Source organism: Trachemys scripta, chromosome 23 (genome assembly GCF_013100865.1).
Source record: "Trachemys scripta elegans isolate TJP31775 chromosome 23, CAS_Tse_1.0, whole genome shotgun sequence".
NCBI lineage: Eukaryota > Metazoa > Chordata > Testudines > Emydidae > Trachemys > Trachemys scripta.
Window position 1 is genome coordinate 12,719,455 of NC_048320.1, and position 20,325 is coordinate 12,739,779.

General features: G+C 46.8%; 1 protein-coding gene across 4 annotated transcripts in view; it reads left to right on the forward strand.

Moving 5' to 3' along the window:
• The window catches only part of CDK12 (cyclin dependent kinase 12), a 71,040-nt gene that overhangs the window by 24,057 nt on the left and 26,658 nt on the right, over nucleotides 1–20,325 (forward strand). Inside the window, exons 9-14 of one of the 4 annotated variants that reach the window (XM_034755741.1) lie at nucleotides 902–979; nucleotides 1,468–1,584; nucleotides 2,298–2,429; nucleotides 4,936–5,150; nucleotides 6,651–7,100; nucleotides 9,750–11,229. In XM_034755741.1, coding sequence (XP_034611632.1) covers nucleotides 902–979; nucleotides 1,468–1,584; nucleotides 2,298–2,429; nucleotides 4,936–5,150; nucleotides 6,651–7,100; nucleotides 9,750–10,426 — 1,669 coding nt within the window. In that variant the 3' untranslated portion in view covers nucleotides 10,427–11,229. Of the gene's footprint in view, nucleotides 1–901; nucleotides 980–1,467; nucleotides 1,585–2,297; nucleotides 2,430–4,935; nucleotides 5,151–6,650; nucleotides 7,101–9,749; nucleotides 11,230–20,325 lie in introns of those variants that run through there. The other 3 variants (XM_034755742.1, XR_004643784.1, XM_034755743.1) reach the window with 3 other exon arrangements.

The window sequence follows — 20,325 nt, forward strand, 5'->3', positions numbered from 1 at the left end:
CTTTATTTAGACAGAGAAGCTAAAGGAAGCTTAGATTTCTCAGAAGAGAGCAATATCCATAAAAGATCATAAATTGGAGAACTCAGGGCCTTCCAGTGGCCTTATATAGCCACCGGAGCAATTTGATGCCTGTGAATTTAGCAACGTAGAGCCAGGTTTTTAAAGAATTTCAAGAATGCAGGATCCACAATTGGGGCTGGATTTTCCAAAGGGCTCAGCACCCAGCAGCTTTCATTGTGACGCTTTCGGCCGAATTTTCAGCTGAGCTCAGCGCATGGCAGGCCGAGCTCTTTTTTGTAAATTTTACTTATATTGGCCTTTTAATGGAAACTCAGCTCTCTTGTCAATTTGGCCCCAGTTTGAGAGTGCCAATCCCTTCTGAAAACTCTGACGTCAAGTTGTTCAGTGTCCAATGTAGAAAGTTGATGTTAGCCTAAGTGCCCACCTCAGACCACGGCTGTATTTGGCACTAATTTGTACTCCTGGCGGAAGCTCACCATAGACGCCAGGGATTGAATGGATAATGGAGACTGAACTCTTCCCTCCCCTATTTTTTCCCCCTAGCTGGAGGTATAATAGACTCAATTTATCTTTTTCAAGGCAAGTGATATACTGCTGGCCATTTCTTATAGACTGGCCCAGCTAAGCCTTCATTTCCCTTTGCCCGAGAAGAGTTAGTATGTCGCAGGCTTGCCATCTTAACAGGGCCATTGGCAAGTGTCCCCCCCTAAATGCATGTGATGGCTGACTCTTCGCACGCAGGTTAGTTGCTCAGTTCCCAGTTTTGAGCTCTGATGCAAATGAACCCTCAGGCAAAGCTGCTTATAGCCAGAAATGCAACACTAGTCCAATGATCGTCCCCCGTGTCTGCTGTCGTGACCTGTCGGTTTTCCTCTTCCAGTTGTATCCTCGGGGAACTGTTTACAAAGAAGCCTATTTTTCAAGCCAATCTGGAACTGGCTCAGCTTGAATTAATCAGGTAAAGCATTGTGCACGCGTGTCTGTGAGAAGTAGTGCGGGGGAAACTGCTCGGGCACTTAGTCTCAGTATCACAGCAGTTCTCGAACCCTAATCAGTTGGCAAAGTGAGACCAGCCATGACAGTAACTACAAATACAAGCGGTTAGGCCTCTAGGTGTTTGTGCTTGCGATGCCTGACGATTAATATTCACACCAGTAGCGAAGTGAGGGTGTAGGTATTTGAGTGTAAAAACCACTCCTGCCAAAATAGAGATCAGCACTGAAAACTCTGTCAAATGGTTTTAAAACCAAGGTAAGCCTCTCTCTTCCTGATCCTGCTTTTACCTGAGCTTCTGTCTAACCCTCCTCAGTGTGTCCTCAGGCCTGGGCTGTCGGTTTGCTAAGCTGATTCAGAGAGGAAATTGTTTCACTTGGGCAGCTCTTCTGCTTCTCCTGCTGGCTGTGCTGCGCGTGTTGATTGCGTTCTTGCTCTCCGGTTCTCTTGTAGCCGGCTCTGCGGGAGCCCCTGCCCAGCTGTGTGGCCGGACGTCATCAAGCTGCCCTACTTCAACACTATGAAACCGAAGAAGCAATACCGAAGGCGCCTGCGGGAGGAGTTCTCTTTGTGAGTTTGAGAGGAGAGGAGTGACTGTGTTTGTGGCTTCGTGACCTTCTATAACCACTTGCTAGTGATGTCACTAGAACGTTGGCTGGCTGCCTTCACCTTCCTTTAGGTGGCCGGGCAGGTGGTGGTGGGATGAAGGGACAGTTTTCCCATTTCCCTGTGTCCTCCTGGGGGACTCTTTCCCATCCCAGGAAAGCTGGAGGTGGCCCATCGACACCTCTTTGAATTTCTACCCCGTGATTGTTGCTCAAGAATGAGCTGCCTTCTAACCCCGCCCACAGCTCTTTGCAGCACTCACTTTACATCCACTGGCTAGGAAACTTCCAGCACAGCCTTAGCCTGTCAAGACTCCCTTCATGAGAACCAGGCCCAAGGGAAAGCTGCAATTGTCTGCCTCCAAGGACAGTGGTGTGCACGGTCTCTGGAAGACCTTCATCCTGTGATTTGCCTTGTGGCTTCAAAGTCACTAATGGCTAACGTGATACTGAAAATATTATGAATCCAGTGTCTGTTTTTCGTGCCACAGATACTTTGGAGCGTGTCCCTTGCTTGAGCTGGTAGGACTCCAATATTAATGTGGCCTGGGTGGGTCTTCCCCATGTCTCAAGGGGAGTGGTCAAGCCATTTTCTGAGCCTGTGGCACAGTTTCCACCCGCCCTCTCCTTTTAGAACAGCCTCTTAATTCTAGCCTTGTCCCCATAATCTTTACCCAGCATTCCTTCAGCTGCTCTCGATCTGCTGGACCACATGCTGACGCTGGACCCTGGCAAACGTTGCACAGCAGAACAGGCCTTGCAGAGTGATTTCCTTAAGGATGTGGACCTCGGCAAGATGGCTCCTCCAGAGTAAGTGTCAATCGGCGTCACCCACTGCTGTTTGCCAAAAGTAGTGGCCTGAGCGAGGATTCCTAGGCTCTTTGCTCTGCTCTGCCACAGCCGTGTGGCTGTGGGCAAGTCACTTTACCTTGGTGTCTCTTTTGCCTCTCCCCTCTGTAAAATGGGGATTCCACTTATCTCTCACAGCGGCTGAAGCTCAGTTTATTAATGCTTGTGAAGTGCTCTGAGATCCTCTGATGGAGGATGATATAGAAGCGTAAAGTATAATTAAAAAACTCATCCTCTTTGCCAAAGAGGATTGGCTGGGCCTTTTGAGTTCATTAATACTGCTTATTAATTGGCTAGAAGGATTGCTGTTGAGCGGCGTGTCACAGCTCCATCCCAAAGAGCACACTGATTGTGAAACCCTGCTCTGCTTCCTTTGTGTCGCTGCACGCAGGGATGACTGGTGTGGAAATACCTGTGACCTCTTTAGAGCTGCCAAGGGCAGCCCCTGTCATGAGACCGTCATTTTGTCTCGCAGTTTAGCACGTCACAGGCCCTGATGGGTTTGAGTTTTGAAAACTGCTGGAGCAGCTGGCTGTTCCCAAGCAAAACCCAGAACTGTAAACACGCTTGGATTGTTCGAGAGGTCTCAGCGAGGCACTGAGTATTGCCATTGAACTCTCGTAGCACTCCAAATGAGGAATCCAGACATATGCAAGGCAGTGAAATGGGTGTCTGGGTTTTCCCTGGGCCTGTGAACTAGATTCAGAGGTTCTTTTTTTTAAGGCCAAAAGGGACTGTTACCCACACAAAATTATCTGTCACTTGCACACTCTAGGGAACCCACCTCCTACCTCGTTCCTAGGGCTCAAGGCATAACCCGGTTAACTTAGGCACCTCCACCCTTTCCCAGTTCCTAGGGCTCCAGACAAAAGGCACCTAACTTAACCCCTCCGTGGGCTCCGGGCTCTACTCCTCCGGGCTCAGAGCAAACACCCATTCCCTATGGGCTCAGAGCAAACACCCATTCCCTATGGGCTCAGGGCTTAATCTTTTGTGGGTTTACAGGGTCTTTTACCAGTGAAAGAGCCTTACACAGTAATATCCTACTTAACCTCTGATTATTAACAATCACCAAAACAGACTGCACACGCCACACATACAGTGCTCACACTCCCAATAAGACACATGAACTTTTCTTGATGGCCAGTCAGGATCAGGTCATCTGGGGACTCCAGTTTCTGCACAGTGTGGTTGGCAGAGTGTTGAGGTCTAGCAGCTCTGATCTTTGGGGCTGTGTCCTGGAGTTGGTTCCCAAAGAACTTCCTTTTTGACCCCAGTTTATATAGTGAAATTTGAGTTCTGCTTAGCTGTGCCTCAGCCAATCATTTTACTAAAATATTACTAACCAAATCTAACATTGTAACAAAATTCTCTAACCTAATCATCCCACCACCTTAATTAATTTACACCTAGTAAAATTAATTATGTAACAGACAGAAACAATCAAAGAACCAGACAGACCATACAGACAAACAATAGGGAAGTGGGGACCATAATGACAAAACAATAAAGAAATGAGGATTTCACAACCACAACTATTGATAAGTGTTTTCTTGACCGACAGGATGCTGTCAAACTAAGTTTTCTTTAACAACTTAAGATCTGTTTCTGTATCTGGTGATAGTGGGGGCCGTTAGGACGGGGTCTCCTTCCGAACAGCCTGATATGACATTGTTTTAATGTCATTTAGATGGAATGTGAGGATGTGACTTCCTGCTTCTTAGTTCATGGCTGCTGCTCTTAATATGGCTGCAGACAAAGACCTCAGGCCTTACAATATGGCTACAGGAAAAGGCCTTATCCTTCCAGGACCATTAGATCAGCGGTTCTCAAACTCTGGGTCGCGAACCCCTTTTTAATGGGGTTGCCAGGGCTGGCGTTAGACTTGCTTGGGCCCAGGGCCAAAGTCTGACCCCTATTGCCCAGGGCTGAAGCTGAAGCTCCACCGCCCAGGCTTTGGCTTGTCCCCCTCCCCCTCCCCTCGCCACACAGACACACACACACTTGGGGCAGTGGGGCTTGGGTGGGCGCAGGCTTCGGTCCCCCTTCCTGGGGTCATGTAGTAATTTTTGTTGTCAGAAAGGGGTCCTGGTGCAATAAAGTTTGAGAACCCCTGCACTAGATCATCTAATCTGTGTCTTCTGTCTGTCCCAGGCTATAGAATTTCACCAGTTACCCTTTTATTGAGCCCTGACTAGGAGCTACATGCATCAAAGCTAATCTAGTCCTGACTTAATTAAGATCCCTGTACAGTTTAAGCGGTTAGAGTGCCCGAATGTCTTCCTCACGGTAGGGCGCAACCCCCTCCTTGTTTAGCAATGTTGCTGCCATCAGAGCAATGTTTCAGTGATCCTTTTGGGTTACTGAGAACTTCCCCAGCCACGCGAGTGTAACTCAGGACTTCCCAGAAGGAGTTCTTGTCGCTTTCCCTATGTTTCTCCTCTCACCAAATCTTGTCCTCTTCCAGCCTCCCTCACTGGCAGGATTGCCACGAGCTATGGAGCAAGAAACGCCGACGACAACGGCAAAGTGGGATCACCGTGGAGGAACCTCCATCATCTAAAGTTTCTCGGAAAGAAACTACCTCCGTAACGAGCACCGACGCTGTGAAGAACAGCAGCAGCCCGGCACACCCACCACCTGCCCAGCTCAAGATAGAGCCTGGTGCTGGAGATGCAATAGGTCAGTTTGATGTTGTCACAGCGGTTTCCTGCCTCCATTCCAGTGGGAACTTTGTCAATTGCAAATGTTTCCAGCTGGTCTCTGAAGGCTCCTGGTCAAATTTATAGTCAGCTGGAGTATACATTACATGGAGAGGAAATGAGCTCCTAGTACATACCATTATACACCCTCTGCTCCTTTGCATGAATTCCTGTATGACAACAAAGACTAAATAGAATCTTGAGACAATTAAGACCAGCAAAGTATCTGAGAATATACTGAGGGAAACAGTCGTGCAGGCAGATGGACTGGATGACCTAGGAATTCTGCTCTGTAATTGTTTTTGACCTAATTGTGTGTTGCATTATAATGACTAACCCTCAGAATAGGAGGAGGTGGGAATATCTTGTAGGCAAAGTCCAAATTCTCTGCTGGGATCAATGGATTTTTGCCCATTAATGATTGTAGTAAGGATTATGCCTGGTAGTCAATGTGTGCAGGATCAGGACCTTGCACTGTCTATTCATGCTGGTGCCTAAATATTAAGTAAATGCCAGGGAGCCATATTGACCCCTCGAAATAGACGCATCCAACATTTTCTAAACAAATCTGTTGTCTGTGTATTATGGAAGCACTGAGGAACCCCAGTTGGGTCAGGACCCCGTCGTGCCCCAGTGAGATTGTGAGTTGGGATGCAACATGTGGCTAAAAGAAGGGGCATGGGGTTGGGTGAATGAGGGAACAATAAAACATGCAGAGTGGAGTGGAAAATCAGAAGCCACAGCTTGCTAACAAGTACCGGAAGCTTGTTTTCAAGCTTCTGACAGTTTTGCAAAAAAGAACGGAGTATAAAATAAAATACCCACACGAATTTCTTACCTGTAGTTTGATACTGGTGATTCAGCAACAAATGGCGCTCTTTTCTGAGTCAGCAACGGGTGCTGTGCTCCAGCTTGATGCAAAGGGAGGTTGTGCCACTGGCGGTGTCATATTGCAGATGAGACTTTGACACATGCTTATCAGGACCCAGTCCCACATGCTCGCTGACCAGATTCCAGCATGAGAAATTACATTTTGCCCAACACGATTTCCCCTCCCGTTTTGATTGGATCCCTACTCTGGTGCACTTTCTGCCCAAAATTGTCATGTGTGCTGTTAAACAGCTGCTGCATTCCAACCCAGAAGGACCTGCTTTTCAGTGCTGGAAGAAGCACTTCTGATCTGCAGAGCACTCTGGGGAATTCTTCTGGTTAGAAAGTGCTAGGTGAATGTAAAATATTAACAACACAAAGGGGAATGAAAATAAGCCAAAACAGCCAAACGCTGAGTGCCCAAACCGAGATCATCAGGAGGTATTTGAGCAAACTTTGACATGGAATTTCTTTCCTAAAACTCCCTCCTTGCTTTTTGAAAGGTTGGGAGGTGGTTTTCCTGCTCTGCTTTTCCAAAGTAACGGTTATGAACTTATGTGCTATGCCTCTCCCGAGCCGCTTTCTGTGACGCTTCTTGTATTCTCTGCAGGCCTCGGAGACATCACGCAGCAGCTGAATCAAAGCGAACTGGCTGTTTTACTGAACTTGCTGCAGAGCCAGACGGATCTCAGTGTCCCACAGATGGCCCAGCTGTTGAACGTACACTCTAACCCAGAGATGCAGCAGCAGCTGGAAGCGCTCAACCAGTCCATCAGCGCTCTGACAGAAGTCACAACTCAGCAGCAGGACTCTCAGAAAGTGGCCCTGGAGGAAGCCATCGAAGAAGAGCCACCCACAGAGGTCCAGCCGCCAGAGGAGCAGACAACCCCAGAAGCAGCTAGCACTCAGGGAGATATGCAGAACATGCTGGCTGTTCTGCTGAGTCAGCTGATGAAGACCCAGGAACCTGCTGTAAACCTGGAGGAAAGCAACGGGGAGAAGAGCAGTGAGCAACGTGGGCCAAGGAAAACCCCTACCACGCAGCAGGAGGAAAGCACAGGTAAATAATCGTGACTGTTGCTTGTGGACCTTGGGTGCCATTCACCCTTCTGAGGAATCTTAAGCATTCCATAAAAGTGCATCTAGTTCATAACTGTGACCGTGGGGAGCCAGGCCTCGTGCGCATTGTAAAGAGGGTGCTTTACAAAGGGGTGGAAAGAAGCCTGGTGCCAAGCTCACAGCAGCTTTGGGGGGGTGTCAAACTTCAGGATTTTCTGAGGGAGGTGACTGGCCACTCACTCAAGTCGCTTTATCTGAGAGACTGGGTGCAGCAGAATCTCATAAATAGGCTTGAGCAGCTAGGGCAGCTAGTTAAAACTTCCTGAGTAGCCAAGCACACTGCAGATATTTCAAAAATCGGTCAGGCAACCTCACTTCTCCAGAGCACTTAAAATCTTTCAACAGGGTGGTGAATGGGCAGTGAAATTGGAAAAGATTCCTCTTGTAAAAGACAAACCCGATGAGTTCTTTTTTGGTATGATCCGATGCCCAGTGACTGATTAACATTGGCCAGTGATACTGTGCTAATAAATTCATGTTGTATTTACACACATGCAGGTTTTGCATGGGACATCAGAGCCGCACAGTGACTAATCCCTCTTAGAGTCCTAGTGGTCTTTCTCACACATGCAAAAATATGTCTAGAAAAGCCTGGAGTGTGTTGCACGGGATTGGCAGGGAATGCAGCCGCAGTTCTGGAAGGAAAAAGCCGGCACGCCTGGCTTCACTCGGCCTGGTTTTAGATCTAATGGTCTCTCTCAATTTTATGAGTCCTAAAATTTGACAGACTTGAACAAATTGAGCTGAGTGCCCATTCCTAAGATAGTGAGAGAGAGGTTTGTTCATAAAAGATTTGGCGTGTGCCAGTGGAATTTTGGATTTCCTTCCCAGACGTGAGTTTAAATGTGTGTCCGTATTTTCCATTACTGCCAACAGAGCACCACAGGATGATAGGAGCAGCAGATTATAGACGCTCCTGCTGCAAATGAATTACAACTTATTTCTCCGGAGAACCTCTTTCAACCTTATTCACAGCTCCTCTCTGCAATACAGTTGAAGATCTTGCTTTTCAGTAATAGCAATCACTCCATCCAAATGCACACACCCATCAGAATTTAGTCATGATCATACTTTTGCCCCAGTACTGAACTATCATTAGGTTATTGTAAAACAGGGTCAAGTCCAGTGCAACATCTTGCATTATTATTATTAACTGTTTGAAAAATGGGCACTGGCCCAAAATACTTTTACTTGTCCTCTGGATTCTAACACAGCCTAGTTTTAAAGTGCAATTAATAGTCAGAAAAGTTAACTTAAAAATATTACAGGGAAGTGTGTGCTTTGTGTTCTGACCAAATCTGATCTGCTTTAAGTCTAAAGATGATTTTCTTAATTACCATTGTTGCAAACTCCACCAAGGCTCTGACTCTCAGGCTATGTCCGTGGTGCCTCTTACAGCGTCACCGGTAATGACAAGAATCACTATTCAGCTGATCGTGTTGTTGACAATGAGTTCACGTTGAATCACACTCTCACGGCTGGGCTGCGTTGGCTCTGCCAGCCTAACAAGAGTGAGACCTGTTTTTTTCAGTAAAGCCATCACACTGACACCCAGACACCCAGGGAAGCAGATCTGTCCAATAGGAAATGGCCTTCTCTCTCTGTGTTTTTTTGGGGTTTTTTTTTTCAAATGCAGTCACTTTTCTGACTGTGACTGCAGTTTAACTGGGAATGGGATGGAACCCTTCACTGTTGTGATGTAAGAAAGCAGAACGCTTTGTTCTTACCACTGACTCAGTAGCAGCAGTAAATAGGCACCAGTGATAGAGTTGTGACCATGACAATGTGCAAAAAATATTTTGTTCTCATAAGGGGAGATCCTTTTGAAACAAACATCCTCATTAGTTCAAATCTGGGCAAAACAGAGCACGAAATAAACTGATTGTCCTTTTGTAACGGGCAATTTGTGAATCATGTGAAAACACTTTTATAGTTCTGAGTGTTTTATATATATATTTTTTAAAAGACTGTCCTTGTGCAAATTTATTTCTTAAGCTGCTATAAAACAAACCAAGTAAAAAAATATAATTCTTGTCACAAGCTTCCTAAGTAGTGAAGAAGGGAAATTCCGTTTTACTCTAAGGCTCGGATCTTGGTCAAAACTTGTTCCTGTTTTTTACAGTGGGTCCACGCTTCATCAGTAAAATTGCATACAGTTAGCCCCGAGATACAGCTGCCAGTAAGTGTATTAATAGAGCATTGAGGTCTTATGTCCTTTTGCAGCAGCAGGAGGTACTGCTTTCAAGGCACACGCTCTGTCATGTGATTTCGCATCTGTCTTTCTCTCCCTCTCTGCGTTAGCCTTTGATCTAAAAGTAGGAATTGTGTTCACAGGTACCCATGTGTTAGGGCAGCTGTTCTTGATGAGCCAAGAATGTGGGCAGGTGGGGGAGTAAGAGCGGGGGAAAATGTTAATGAACGTGTACACTTACCTTTCAAGGATTACCAGCTATAAAAACTCCGCCTCTTTCTCTGTCCATCCCAGAGAGCAGGCTGTCTCCCGTGGTGGGCTGTTTGTTTTCTGTAAATGTGTTGATATCTGTTAACATGTGATTTAAGATGTTGTTTAAAAGAAGTAACCCTTCCACAGCATGTCCTCCTCGCATTCTCCCACCAGAGAAGAGACCCCCTGAGCCCCCTGGACCACCACCACCACCGCCACCTCCTCTGTCTGAAGGAGATCTCTCCAGTGCAGCACAGGACTTGAACCCAGCCGTGACGGCCGCCCTGCTGCAGCTTTTTTCTCAGCAAGAGGCGGAGCCGCTAAGCCACTCGACGTCCGATCACCAAGCCTTGAGATCTGCGGATTACGTCAGATCGCAGCCGTCCAGGACTTACGGCACGGAGGGGTCGGAGGGGGGATTCACTGCTGACGAGCGGAGTGCTGGCCAAACTTTAACAGAACCCTCTGCCCAGACTCTGGGGAAAAGCAGGACCTTTTTGGGCTCCGTGAGCCACCATGGGGAGGCGAGCAATTACCAGGGCACAGGATCTGTTCAGTTTCCAGGGGACCAGGACCTCCGTTTCACCAGAGTCCCCTTAGCGTTACATTCGGTTATTGGGCAGTCCTTTGTAAAAGCTGAGGGGAGCAACAACACACTGGTACACCCAGAGGCCAAAATTCAAAACTACAGCGAGCTGGGGCCAGGGACTGCTGGCTCCAGTGGGACAGGAACGGGTCACAACTGGGGCGTTTATGGAAAGGCCTATCGTGGGCCTACTAGAGTGCCTCCAAGAGGGGGAAGGGGGAGAGGGGTTCCTTATTAAGAGACTTGAGTTTTGTGATGATCTCCTTCCCTCCCTTGCCTCTCAACCTTTAGTGAAATGATTTTTTTTTTAATTTTATTTTTTTGCCAGAGCGAGGTATTGTCTGCGTTTCGGCTACTGCAAAGCTCAATGTTGTATTCCTTGCTCGCTAGGCCGCTAGCTGGTGCCCTCCAAAATACTGTAAGAGTCCTGACTGGGCATTTTGCTAGCCAAACTTCTCACTTGGTTAGTGACAATAACGGTGAGTTTTCTGCCTTAGGTTGCAGATGGTGGGGAATCGTTTAAAAAAGGAGGAAAAAATGGAAAAAGGAAATAAAAATGTTTTACTTGCCTGGCACTCGGGCTTCTCAGAAAGAGAACCACCTCGGTGTTCAGGTAGGACTCAGAGAGGGTCCGTTTCCCAAGGCAAATCTTTTTTTTTCAGTCTTTTTAGTTAAAGTATTCATGGAATGGTGCCTAGATCACCTAGACTGAACTTGGAGAACCAGGATATGGCACTGGTTTGTATTACAAATTTTTATTTAGCATCCCTTCTTTCCACTAAGTTGCTGGACACCCCGTCACTCCCCTCTTTCTTTTCAGGTCAGATCGTCTCTCAAAGTTTTACACTTGGGGATCACAAGCTCAGTCTCCCTCCCTCCCAGATCCTAGATTGTGTGTTTTGATGGCAGCCTTAGTGCACTGGCTTTTGAAAGGGCTCTTTGGGGTTTTTTTTTAATTATTATTATTATTCCTCCATAAATTTGCAGTGGAAATGGTCTTTTTAGAAGCTCAAGAGCCTAAGAGAACTCCTAACTTTAAAACAACAGCAAGAAAAAACCTTTGTAATACTTAAATTCTAAAACATTTTAAGATTTAAAGCAGAAATTTTCTGGTGGGGAAACTTTGCCAGCTGGGAGTGTCTTTTGTAAATGTCAGTCATGCTCTCAGGGCTGGTGGTGTGCATGTCTGCTGTTTTTAAACCGGGCTGGCAGCGTTTGAGTACTTCGAGGGTTAATGTATCATTTCTATATACATATATATTTTTGGTGTGGTCAAGAAAGTATTTACAATGGATTTTCTTCTCCTGCAGAACATTGCAATGTTGTCCATTTCAGTAAGGCTTCAAAACAAAACAACAACAAAACAAATGAATAAAACAAGAATACACATTTTGGGGCTTTTTCTTCCAAGTGGACTTTTCCAAAGGAAAACATACATCTAGTCTTTTAATTTTTAAAATGACAGTGTTGATGTGTAAAATGGATCAGAATCTGTATGGCCGTGAGACCTTCTGATCATTGCAAAAGGATTTCTTTTCTTGTTTTTAAAAATAAAAACCACACCCTCCCCCCAGCAGGTGGTGCATCGTGACCTGCAGGGCGAAAATCTGCCGTATAAACACAGACAAATGACTGTAGGGAAAAGCTTTCAAGAGGCAGGTGGAAGGAGGAGAGAGAATATATATTATCCTGTAATATATACGAGTCCATTCATATGACTAAAAAAGCAAATCCTTATATTGTCGATTCAGCAAAGACTAGTAACACAGTTTGCAAAATTCCAAGTGTAAATTTGTGGATTTTTTTTTTTAAATTGCCAGTTCATGCCTAATGTGCAAAAATAGTACTGTAAAAATGCAGAGTGCACTAAATAAAACAGAACAGCCTCTCCAGACATTTTATTTAAATCTATCTATATATTTTTTTCTTTTCCACATGCAGCTGCCAGACATTCTGGCACATTTTTAGTTGTCCTGGCTCTTCCTCCCAAGCCTGTTTGAATTTTGGAAGGAGAATTGTGTTACAGTCCCGAGTCTGTGCAGGAAGCAGATGCAGCCTTTTCTTTTTTATTTCCTTTCCACTTTTGTTACCAATTTTCATCTACGGATTTGTCCGCCTCACCAGAAACTAGTGTTCTTTGGGGGGGGAGGAATCGACTTGAATTCCTCTAACGTGGCCCCATCTATGTGCTATTCGCTTTCTAACAGAACTGAATTCCAGGAGTTCTAGTCCAGAACCTCGGTCTTGTGAGCTGCTGTGTGTGACCAGACCTGTATTAACTTTATTTGAGCTCCCCGGTCTGTCTGGGGGGGGGCAACTCTCAAGATACGAGGACATTATCTGTCTTGGCTTTTGTAATGAAACTTGGCTCCAGAGGCTCTGAAAAGAAGCAATGCTGTGAACCCCAACTTGTCCTGCCAGCTTCCCCATAAGTGCGAATAAAGAGAACAGCCATTCACGCTGTTTCTATACACGTATTTGTGTTACATACTATCAAATGCTATTACATCAATTTTGTTTCTTTGATTGCATCAGTCAATAATAAATTATACTGGATGTCCTAAAAACATGCTGGGGATCCCAAAGGCAGTGGTAATGTGAAAGTGGATTTTCATTCCCCTTTCAAGTCTGAATCTAAAAACTAGACAAAAATCAGCATTTTTTTTGTTTTTAAGTTTAAACACCCTCCCGCCCCCCATATGCACCTGATATTCAACCTGGTCCAGCACCCATCTATTTCAGTGAGCTTTGGGTCATGCCTTTGAATACCAGGGGATCTTGGTGGTAGGGGAAATGGTATTTACTGTTCATCTGTTATCCTTTTAAACACATTGAGCAAAGTTGAGCAGAATTAAATCTCTCATAGTTAGAATGAGTGTGGGGGAAAGTCACTGAGCTCCATCCAAAATGTATTTACTTAATTGCACCACAAAGACATTAATTCCATTGCACAGGTGACTAGAACAGATGAGAGAAAGTGGCTCCGTTTCCGAAGAAGGGAGCATGTAGGTGGAAGGGGCACAAGCCTCTACTTTGTATTTATGATCCTGGGGAAGGAAGGTGGTGGAAGCTGTTTATTTTCTCCCTTTCGTTAGCCATAGCTGAATTTATCCTGAGGGGCTCTGTACGTAGAAGACTAAAGGATTTACAAAGAAAAAACAAATTGTATGTGATTTATAAGCTGGTGGTACAGGTTACAGGCAACTCATTAGATTATTCACCCCTCCTTTTTTTTCTTTCTTAATGTTAGATCATCTTTGGGTTTAACACCAATGTCTAAAAGCTGTAGCCACCGTGTTCCCCAGCAGAGAAGTGTCTGATACCAACACCTTATTGTACCTCTCCTGAGTTTCGTTTTGAGACTGAGCGCGCCTTTTTTTGGTTGTACCTTTGTCTCTGTACAGATATTTTGTAATATATTAATTTTTTTTCTTTTCAGTTTATAAAAATGGAAAGTGGAGATTGGAAAATTAAATATTTCCTGTTACTGTATTATCTTTTGCTCCAGTGCATTGAGTTATTACGCTCCTCATTGTAGTCTTTAAAGCACATATGGTAACTTTTGCCTTTAAAGGATTCTCTTTTCCTACTTCCCCCATTCCCAACTGTAGCTTGATGCCGAATGGCCAGATATACCGGTAAGTGGGTCTTATCTTAATGCTGGTTGGTGTGGGTGAATGGGATTTGCCATAATGCACCAACACATAGTCCCAGTCTCTTATACGCATTGTTGAAATACCATAGTCCATTCAGAAGTCCCAGGTTGTGTAGAGAATCCTTTTCAATTGAGTCAAGACCAGAGCCCCAGGAGTCTGTCAGTCTCCGTCCTTCCCTGAATCTCCTTGTCTATCACTCAGAACTGTGGCTTTGAAGTGTTTAAGTTACCTGTGCTCTTCTAATGCTCACTCTGGTTAGGTCTGTGGAGGACAGGCTCTGGACCCTGGGGTTTTTCGCTTATTTGGGCAACCCTTAAATCGTAGGTTTGTGCAGGTGAAGGGAAAAATAAGGGGAGGACAAATCAGGAAAACAGAGTGACTGGAAGGAGGGGGGAAGCAGTGGTGAAATAGAGGCCAAGCTAGGTCTGAGATGGAGGAGGAAAGACCATTGGGTGTATTGAGAGAAAATTATTTTAATACCACTGGGTGTGTATTGTGCACACCCAGCTAGTGAACATGCCAAATCAGGGCGGACTTCCTGGGCCAAGGGGTTTAGGAACAAAGGGAAAAGTCCCTTCTGAAAGAGCTGCAGGAGAGCAGACAGGTGTGCGGTCTGAGTTCTTCCAGAACAGGTCTGCCTCCTGAAGCATCTGAGGGGGAGGGGATGGGATTTGTGGCATGTGGCTGGGAAAAACCTTTTCCAAGGTTTTAAAAAAAAAAAAAGGGGTGGGTGGGTGGGCATGAAGACACAGTGAAGGAGACAACCCAGGAAGCTGCCAGAAGCCAGGTTGGGTGTGACTAGGCAGGAGGTGATACGTAAAGAGGAGCTGAAGCCAGTGCAAGAATTTCAGAAGGTGTGGAGACATGGTTGGGCCATGAAGAAAGGATGGTGGCATCAGCAAGCTGGAGGGAGGAGAGAACAAGAGCATGGGCTAATATTTCGGTGCAGGGATCATGGTCTGGAGACCTAAATGAGAAAGTAGCAACAAGAATTGACAAGGGCCTAAAAAGGGAGAACGAGGAAGGAGAGATGAAGGTGGGCTAGCTGGCTGGTGGGAGGGCTGAAAGAGGAAGAACAGGGAGCAGAGGGTGGAAGGAAACGCAGAGGTCTGAAACTTAGAGCCTGGCAAAGAGTTGCTGAGAATCAGCAACACGTGGAAGGGGTGGGAGTTACCGCAACAAGGGGAGAAAGGACATGGAAAGGGGATGGAGGGAGAGGAGACAAACCTAGCTCCTAACCCTCCCCTTCTGTGGGCGTGGCCTGGGCAACCCTCTCACCTCCCTGGGAGTGCCAGACTCTCAGTGTGTGTCTACACTGCATGTGTTCTTAACACAGGTTAGCTAACTCGGGTTAAAATAACAGGGAGGACATGGCAACTCAGCTTTTAACGCGGGTGAGCAGCTATCGGCTTTAACTTGAGCTGCTAACCTGAGTGACGAGCCAAATTATGTCCTCACTGCTATTGTAACCTGAGTTAAGAACACACTTTTTGCATTGAAGATGCAGCCTTAGTCAGATTTCCCAAAGATCTCAGCTGCCATCTCAGCCCTTGACTAAAGGGCTGATTTTCCTGGCAACAGCATAGTGCCAAGCTCCTAGGGGTGAGCGTGGCCCTCGCCTAGTAGAAGACTTGTACCATTTGTTGCTAGTGTGTGCGTGGGGGTGCCATCCTTACTGCTCTCCACCTGTCCCATCCCTTCTTATGTTCAAAATTGTCCTTTCCACAGGGCATGCTTCGGAAGGCAGCTTTTGCTCTGCACCCAACACCAGAACTGTGAACCAAAGCATTCTGGGTATTGACTCATGCAAATCAAGCCATAGCATATCCATCTCCCGCCCTGCTCCAAGCAGCTGCTAAAACCAGAGGATTCCCTTAGCCCTCTGCGATTTGCATGCTCCACCCCTATGGAAAACCAAGGCACAGCTGTACAAGCCTGGCCTCTAAAGCTGGCTGGGTAGTCAACCCCATACTCTAAAGCTGAGGAAAGCCACCAGAACCGTGTCAAAATTTGAACACTTGGCTCATTCCTCCAGGGTGAATTAAACCCATCCTTCCTGAGCGACCTTTGTCCTTGATAGGTGTGTCTAGCCTGAGATTCTCTCAACTGGGCCAGGTGATTGCCCTATTAGCATGTACTGTAGGGTTAAATCCTGCCCTGGCAGAGGTGGGGTAGAATCCGAGAGGGGAAGCTGGGTTGCTGTGTGCTAAGATCTGCCTGTGTCCAGTTCCTGTCTATCCAGGGGCTTAGATGGTCCCCATCCCACTGACGTCTGAGCGCCTTCCTGAGCTAGAGGTCTGCTCACCCATCTTGCTAGACTGGCATCTCTCAGGCGTTCTCTGTCCTGCTGGCAGGGTGACAGATCATCAGGGCATTTCCGTCGGGAGCGTGCAGATAATCTAGTTCTCGCTGGACTCAAGTCCCTAATCCTAGATCCGGCCTGTTTTCTCCTGGCAGATGCCCCTGCGAGATCAGTCTGCAGCGGGTGGATGCAGGGGAAAGAGGCAGCAGTAGGGATTCATGCTTTGCTATCCACTTGGAAGCAGTGGCAAAGCGTAGGGATCTGCCCGTTGTGGTGACTTACTAGCAGGGCAGCTGGCCTGCGGCGTTGACTCCTCTGCCCTTCTGAGCCATCCCCAGGGCCATGCGGAGGCCGTGTCTGCAGGGTGTTGCCAAATCGTGGCAGTTGGGAGACTTTACAGATTAAAAAGGGGCCCTTTGCCCATCATGGAGAGGGGGCCCCTCCTCACCAAGTAGGCTGGTCTTCCACCACTGTGCCCCTTAGAAGATCCCTCCCTCGGGTTTAGGTGGCGCCGTTGGATTTGAGCGCAAGCACTGCCAGCTTGGTTTGCAGACGAGCATAGGGAATGGAAGGATTAGTTCTGCCTGAGCTCCTGAGTTTAATCACTGCACCTTCAGGGCAGGCAGAGCAGGTTCTCCACGGAAACCAGATTAAATATAAAGATTTGAGCGGGGAGGGTAAGAAACAAAATAATCTTATTTAACATCCCTGCCCCCAAGAGAAGCGTGGGTCTCACAGCACGGCTTGGTGTGTCTCCGCTGTTGGAAAGTGTGTAGGCAGAGATGGGTCCAGCAGGGTGAGTTAAGGTCTCCAGGACAAACTTAGCTTTGATTCTCTCTTGCCTGGCCTGTAGGCTGAGATGATGTGATACCAGTTTGATACCCTGGCTCCCCTCCCTTGGGCCTGGGTCACATGAGATGATCTCAATGGGTCTCATCTACCCATTGTGATGCTAGCTTCCTTCTTCTAGAGAAAGGGGGAGTTGGTAGAGCCCTGTACGAGGATTACTCTGCATGTGTTGTGAATCTAATTGTTACAGCAGCTGCCATGACCGTGAATGGGCCCAGGGGAAGGGAAAAGGTGATGAACTAGATCAAACTGGATTTAGCACATTTTTATCTTCAAATCGAAGCGACAGTCTGCAGACATGAATACATTGAATGGTTTTGCCCAGAACCCTATGCCAATTGCCATGTTATCTTTGGCTGGATGCCCTTGCCAGCCTGGGCGCAGAGAGCAGTGGGCTAAGAGTTAACTCTCTAGCTGTTTCCCATTCCCCTACACCTGCTCAGATATAAACGGAGGGAGTAATAAAGCAGGAGCCCTCATTAAGGATAATCGGGATTTAAGTGCTTCCACCAGGGAGCCTTAAAAATCTAGTTTACTGGGATGCAGTGTGAAGGTTAGCCAGCAGATCGGTCAGCCTAGACCCTTAGAGACTGGTGTCTCTCATTGCCTGATTGAGGACTCCTTTGCTTCCCTGTGTCTGCGAAACTCTTGGTAGCTGTAAAAGCCAGCTGAATTATAAGCCTGTGCGAGGGAAGTTCTAGCTGCAAGACGTATATTGTTGGACAGCCTTGGCAGGTTCCCAGCAGCGTGCCTTCACTTAGCACAAATTGCTTGTTACCTGGCCATGGGACATCACGGAAAGGATCTGCATGGCCATCCATCATCCCCGATGTGACTGCCTCAGGCTTGATTTATGTCCCTGCTGAATGAGTCTGGCAGAGAGGTGCTAAATTGCGAAGAGTTAAAAGGCGTTTTGATACCATGTTTTAAAGGTTGGGATCGGGAAGATGCACTTGGGCATCTTCAGTTCAGCCTTGCTTTGTTTGCGGTTGGAAGTTGAAAAGGTTTTTGTATGTAACCGAAACCCTAATCCTACCTGTGGCCCAGCTATTCTGCCTTGCACATCAAGAGTAAAATGACCAACACACGGCCTGAGGCTGTACTCCTCACTCAAGCAGAATTCCCACCAATGTTCAGTACAAAACTTGTGTGAGGGAAAAATGGCGGGATCCGTGGCTGAGAATTGGGTTCTTCGTAGTTGACGATGGTCCTGATGGGTGAAGTAGAGAGATCCGAGGCTGATTTTTCCCAGTGCCACATTGCTTTGAGAATCTGATGTTTGTACTACAGAGGAAGATGGCTTAGTCACTGGAATGGGGCAGGGAACCGGAAGGTTTGAAATGCCTGTTAACACCCTGATTGCAGGTTCCAATCCAGACAAGGTCCACTCCGGCCAGAAAGAGTTCTGTGCGGTGTGTTTGGTCTGGGTCTTTCAGATAATTCATGGAGAGGCTTCATCTGTTCCGCATGGTGGGACATCAAAGATTGTGGTACTTCTTGGGAGGGTAAGATTGAGACACATCCTAGATCATAATTTCTAGGGAGCGTTTATGGGAAAGGACGGGTTGATGGTTCCATCAGAAGGGAAGCTCTAAGGTAGATGAAATTTGAGCACTGAGCTACTTTGTCCTGTTTTAGTTGTCCTCCCCTCCACCGCAATGTTTTGCATTTACCAACAAAAGAAGCTTTCTTCATTGTGTGTTTTGTACTAGTGTAAACTGCTGGATTGAGAGCTCCTGGTTGCAGAACAGGCAGCCACAGTGCAAGCTATCCCACCGTTGTGCCTACTACTGACCTGGCTCTCCTCTAAGGTTAGGGGAGTTGTTTCCTGGGCTCCGTCAATCCTAGCCTACTTGGCCAATGGAAAGGCCCAGAGCTGCTGGTTCGTCCCGGTTGGGGCGTGTGGACCTTCTTTAAATCATGGGCTTGATGGAGCAGGAATGGCCTCTTCTTTGGGAAGTGCCTGGCATGTTGTGGACACTGCTGCCCATGCATATGGTTGGAGAACCCGGTTTCACAAAGGGGTGGGCCCTAAACCGCAGCAAATTGGGACTTAATCCTCATTTACCTAGGCCAATTCTGCGCTAGTGCCCTGGGGGGAAGGCTCTGGAACCATTTACCAATACCCCCAGGAGAAAGTACTCTGTATTTGGGGTCTAAGCTTCGTTCACCTCAAGACTGCTCCCCTGCTTAAGAACTCTCAGTAGATTTGAACAATTAAAGGTGACTTGGGAATGATTATGTTTAAAGGGCCTGTACACTTATTTGCTGCTTTATGATGTGTGAGGAAGACTGCAGGCCTTGGCTTGTTTGTTAACCCGTCAGAAGTCAATCTACTACCTAGCACTTGTATTGCTTCTGAAATACAACCCTGGTCCCCCTTAGTCCCAACCTAGTACCTTATCCACTACCTTAGGACTGTCAAATCGTATCATCATCCCTTTTGCTGGAGGACTTTTAGGATGACTCATGTTTCAGGAGTCATCTTAACCCTTACCGGTGGGGGTGAGGCGTGCTTACCAAAGAGATTTCCTCCCACGGGTTTGGACTAAGCCAGTGTTCACCAAAACGGAGCCGTTAGCCAACCAAAGATCTGCCCACTGCTCTGCCAGTCCTGGCCTAATGGAATACATTTGAAATGCTTTTTAAGGTACTTTATTTGGCCACTTCTGTTGCCCTTCCCTGTCCTCCCCTCCCATCCCACACAGCAGCGGTCCCACTTCCCGCAGGTTGTCTCATGTTGGGGAAACATCAGATCCGTAACTCTCCCCTGGAAATAGCAATGATAGAACTTGTAGTATAGCCAAGGCTCAGATGGATTGCCTACCATCTCATGTAAGCCTGCTAAATCCCCCGACTGCTCTCTTGGCTGACTCTTCCCGCTGTAGATTGCACTGGGGAGACCTGGAGTCTGATTTTCTCCCTAGTGTAGACAATACTCTGTTCATTCACCCCTATACAGATGCCTTCCTCAGCACTTAGCCTAAATGTAGGTCACAGGCTGAGAGCCATGGTTTGTCCCTTGTCAAATACTCCTGCTCTCATTCAGACAGGTTTCACCAGGACTTCAAGAGATGCAATTAACTAGCGAGGTAGTCCATCTAAAAGGGGCCAGGGGAAGTGGCAGTTGCTGTATTTGCCCCAAGTCTCCCTGACAATTATGGCTTTACAATCACATTTTCCTAGCTGGTTTTTTCATCACTTCTATGAAAGACCCATGCAAACACCTTGGGAAACTGACTACATGGGAGCCCGGGAAACTGACTAGACTCAAAGCACTGTCAAGTGTGCAAAGTAAATAAACTGGAAAAGTAAATGTCATTTTTCATG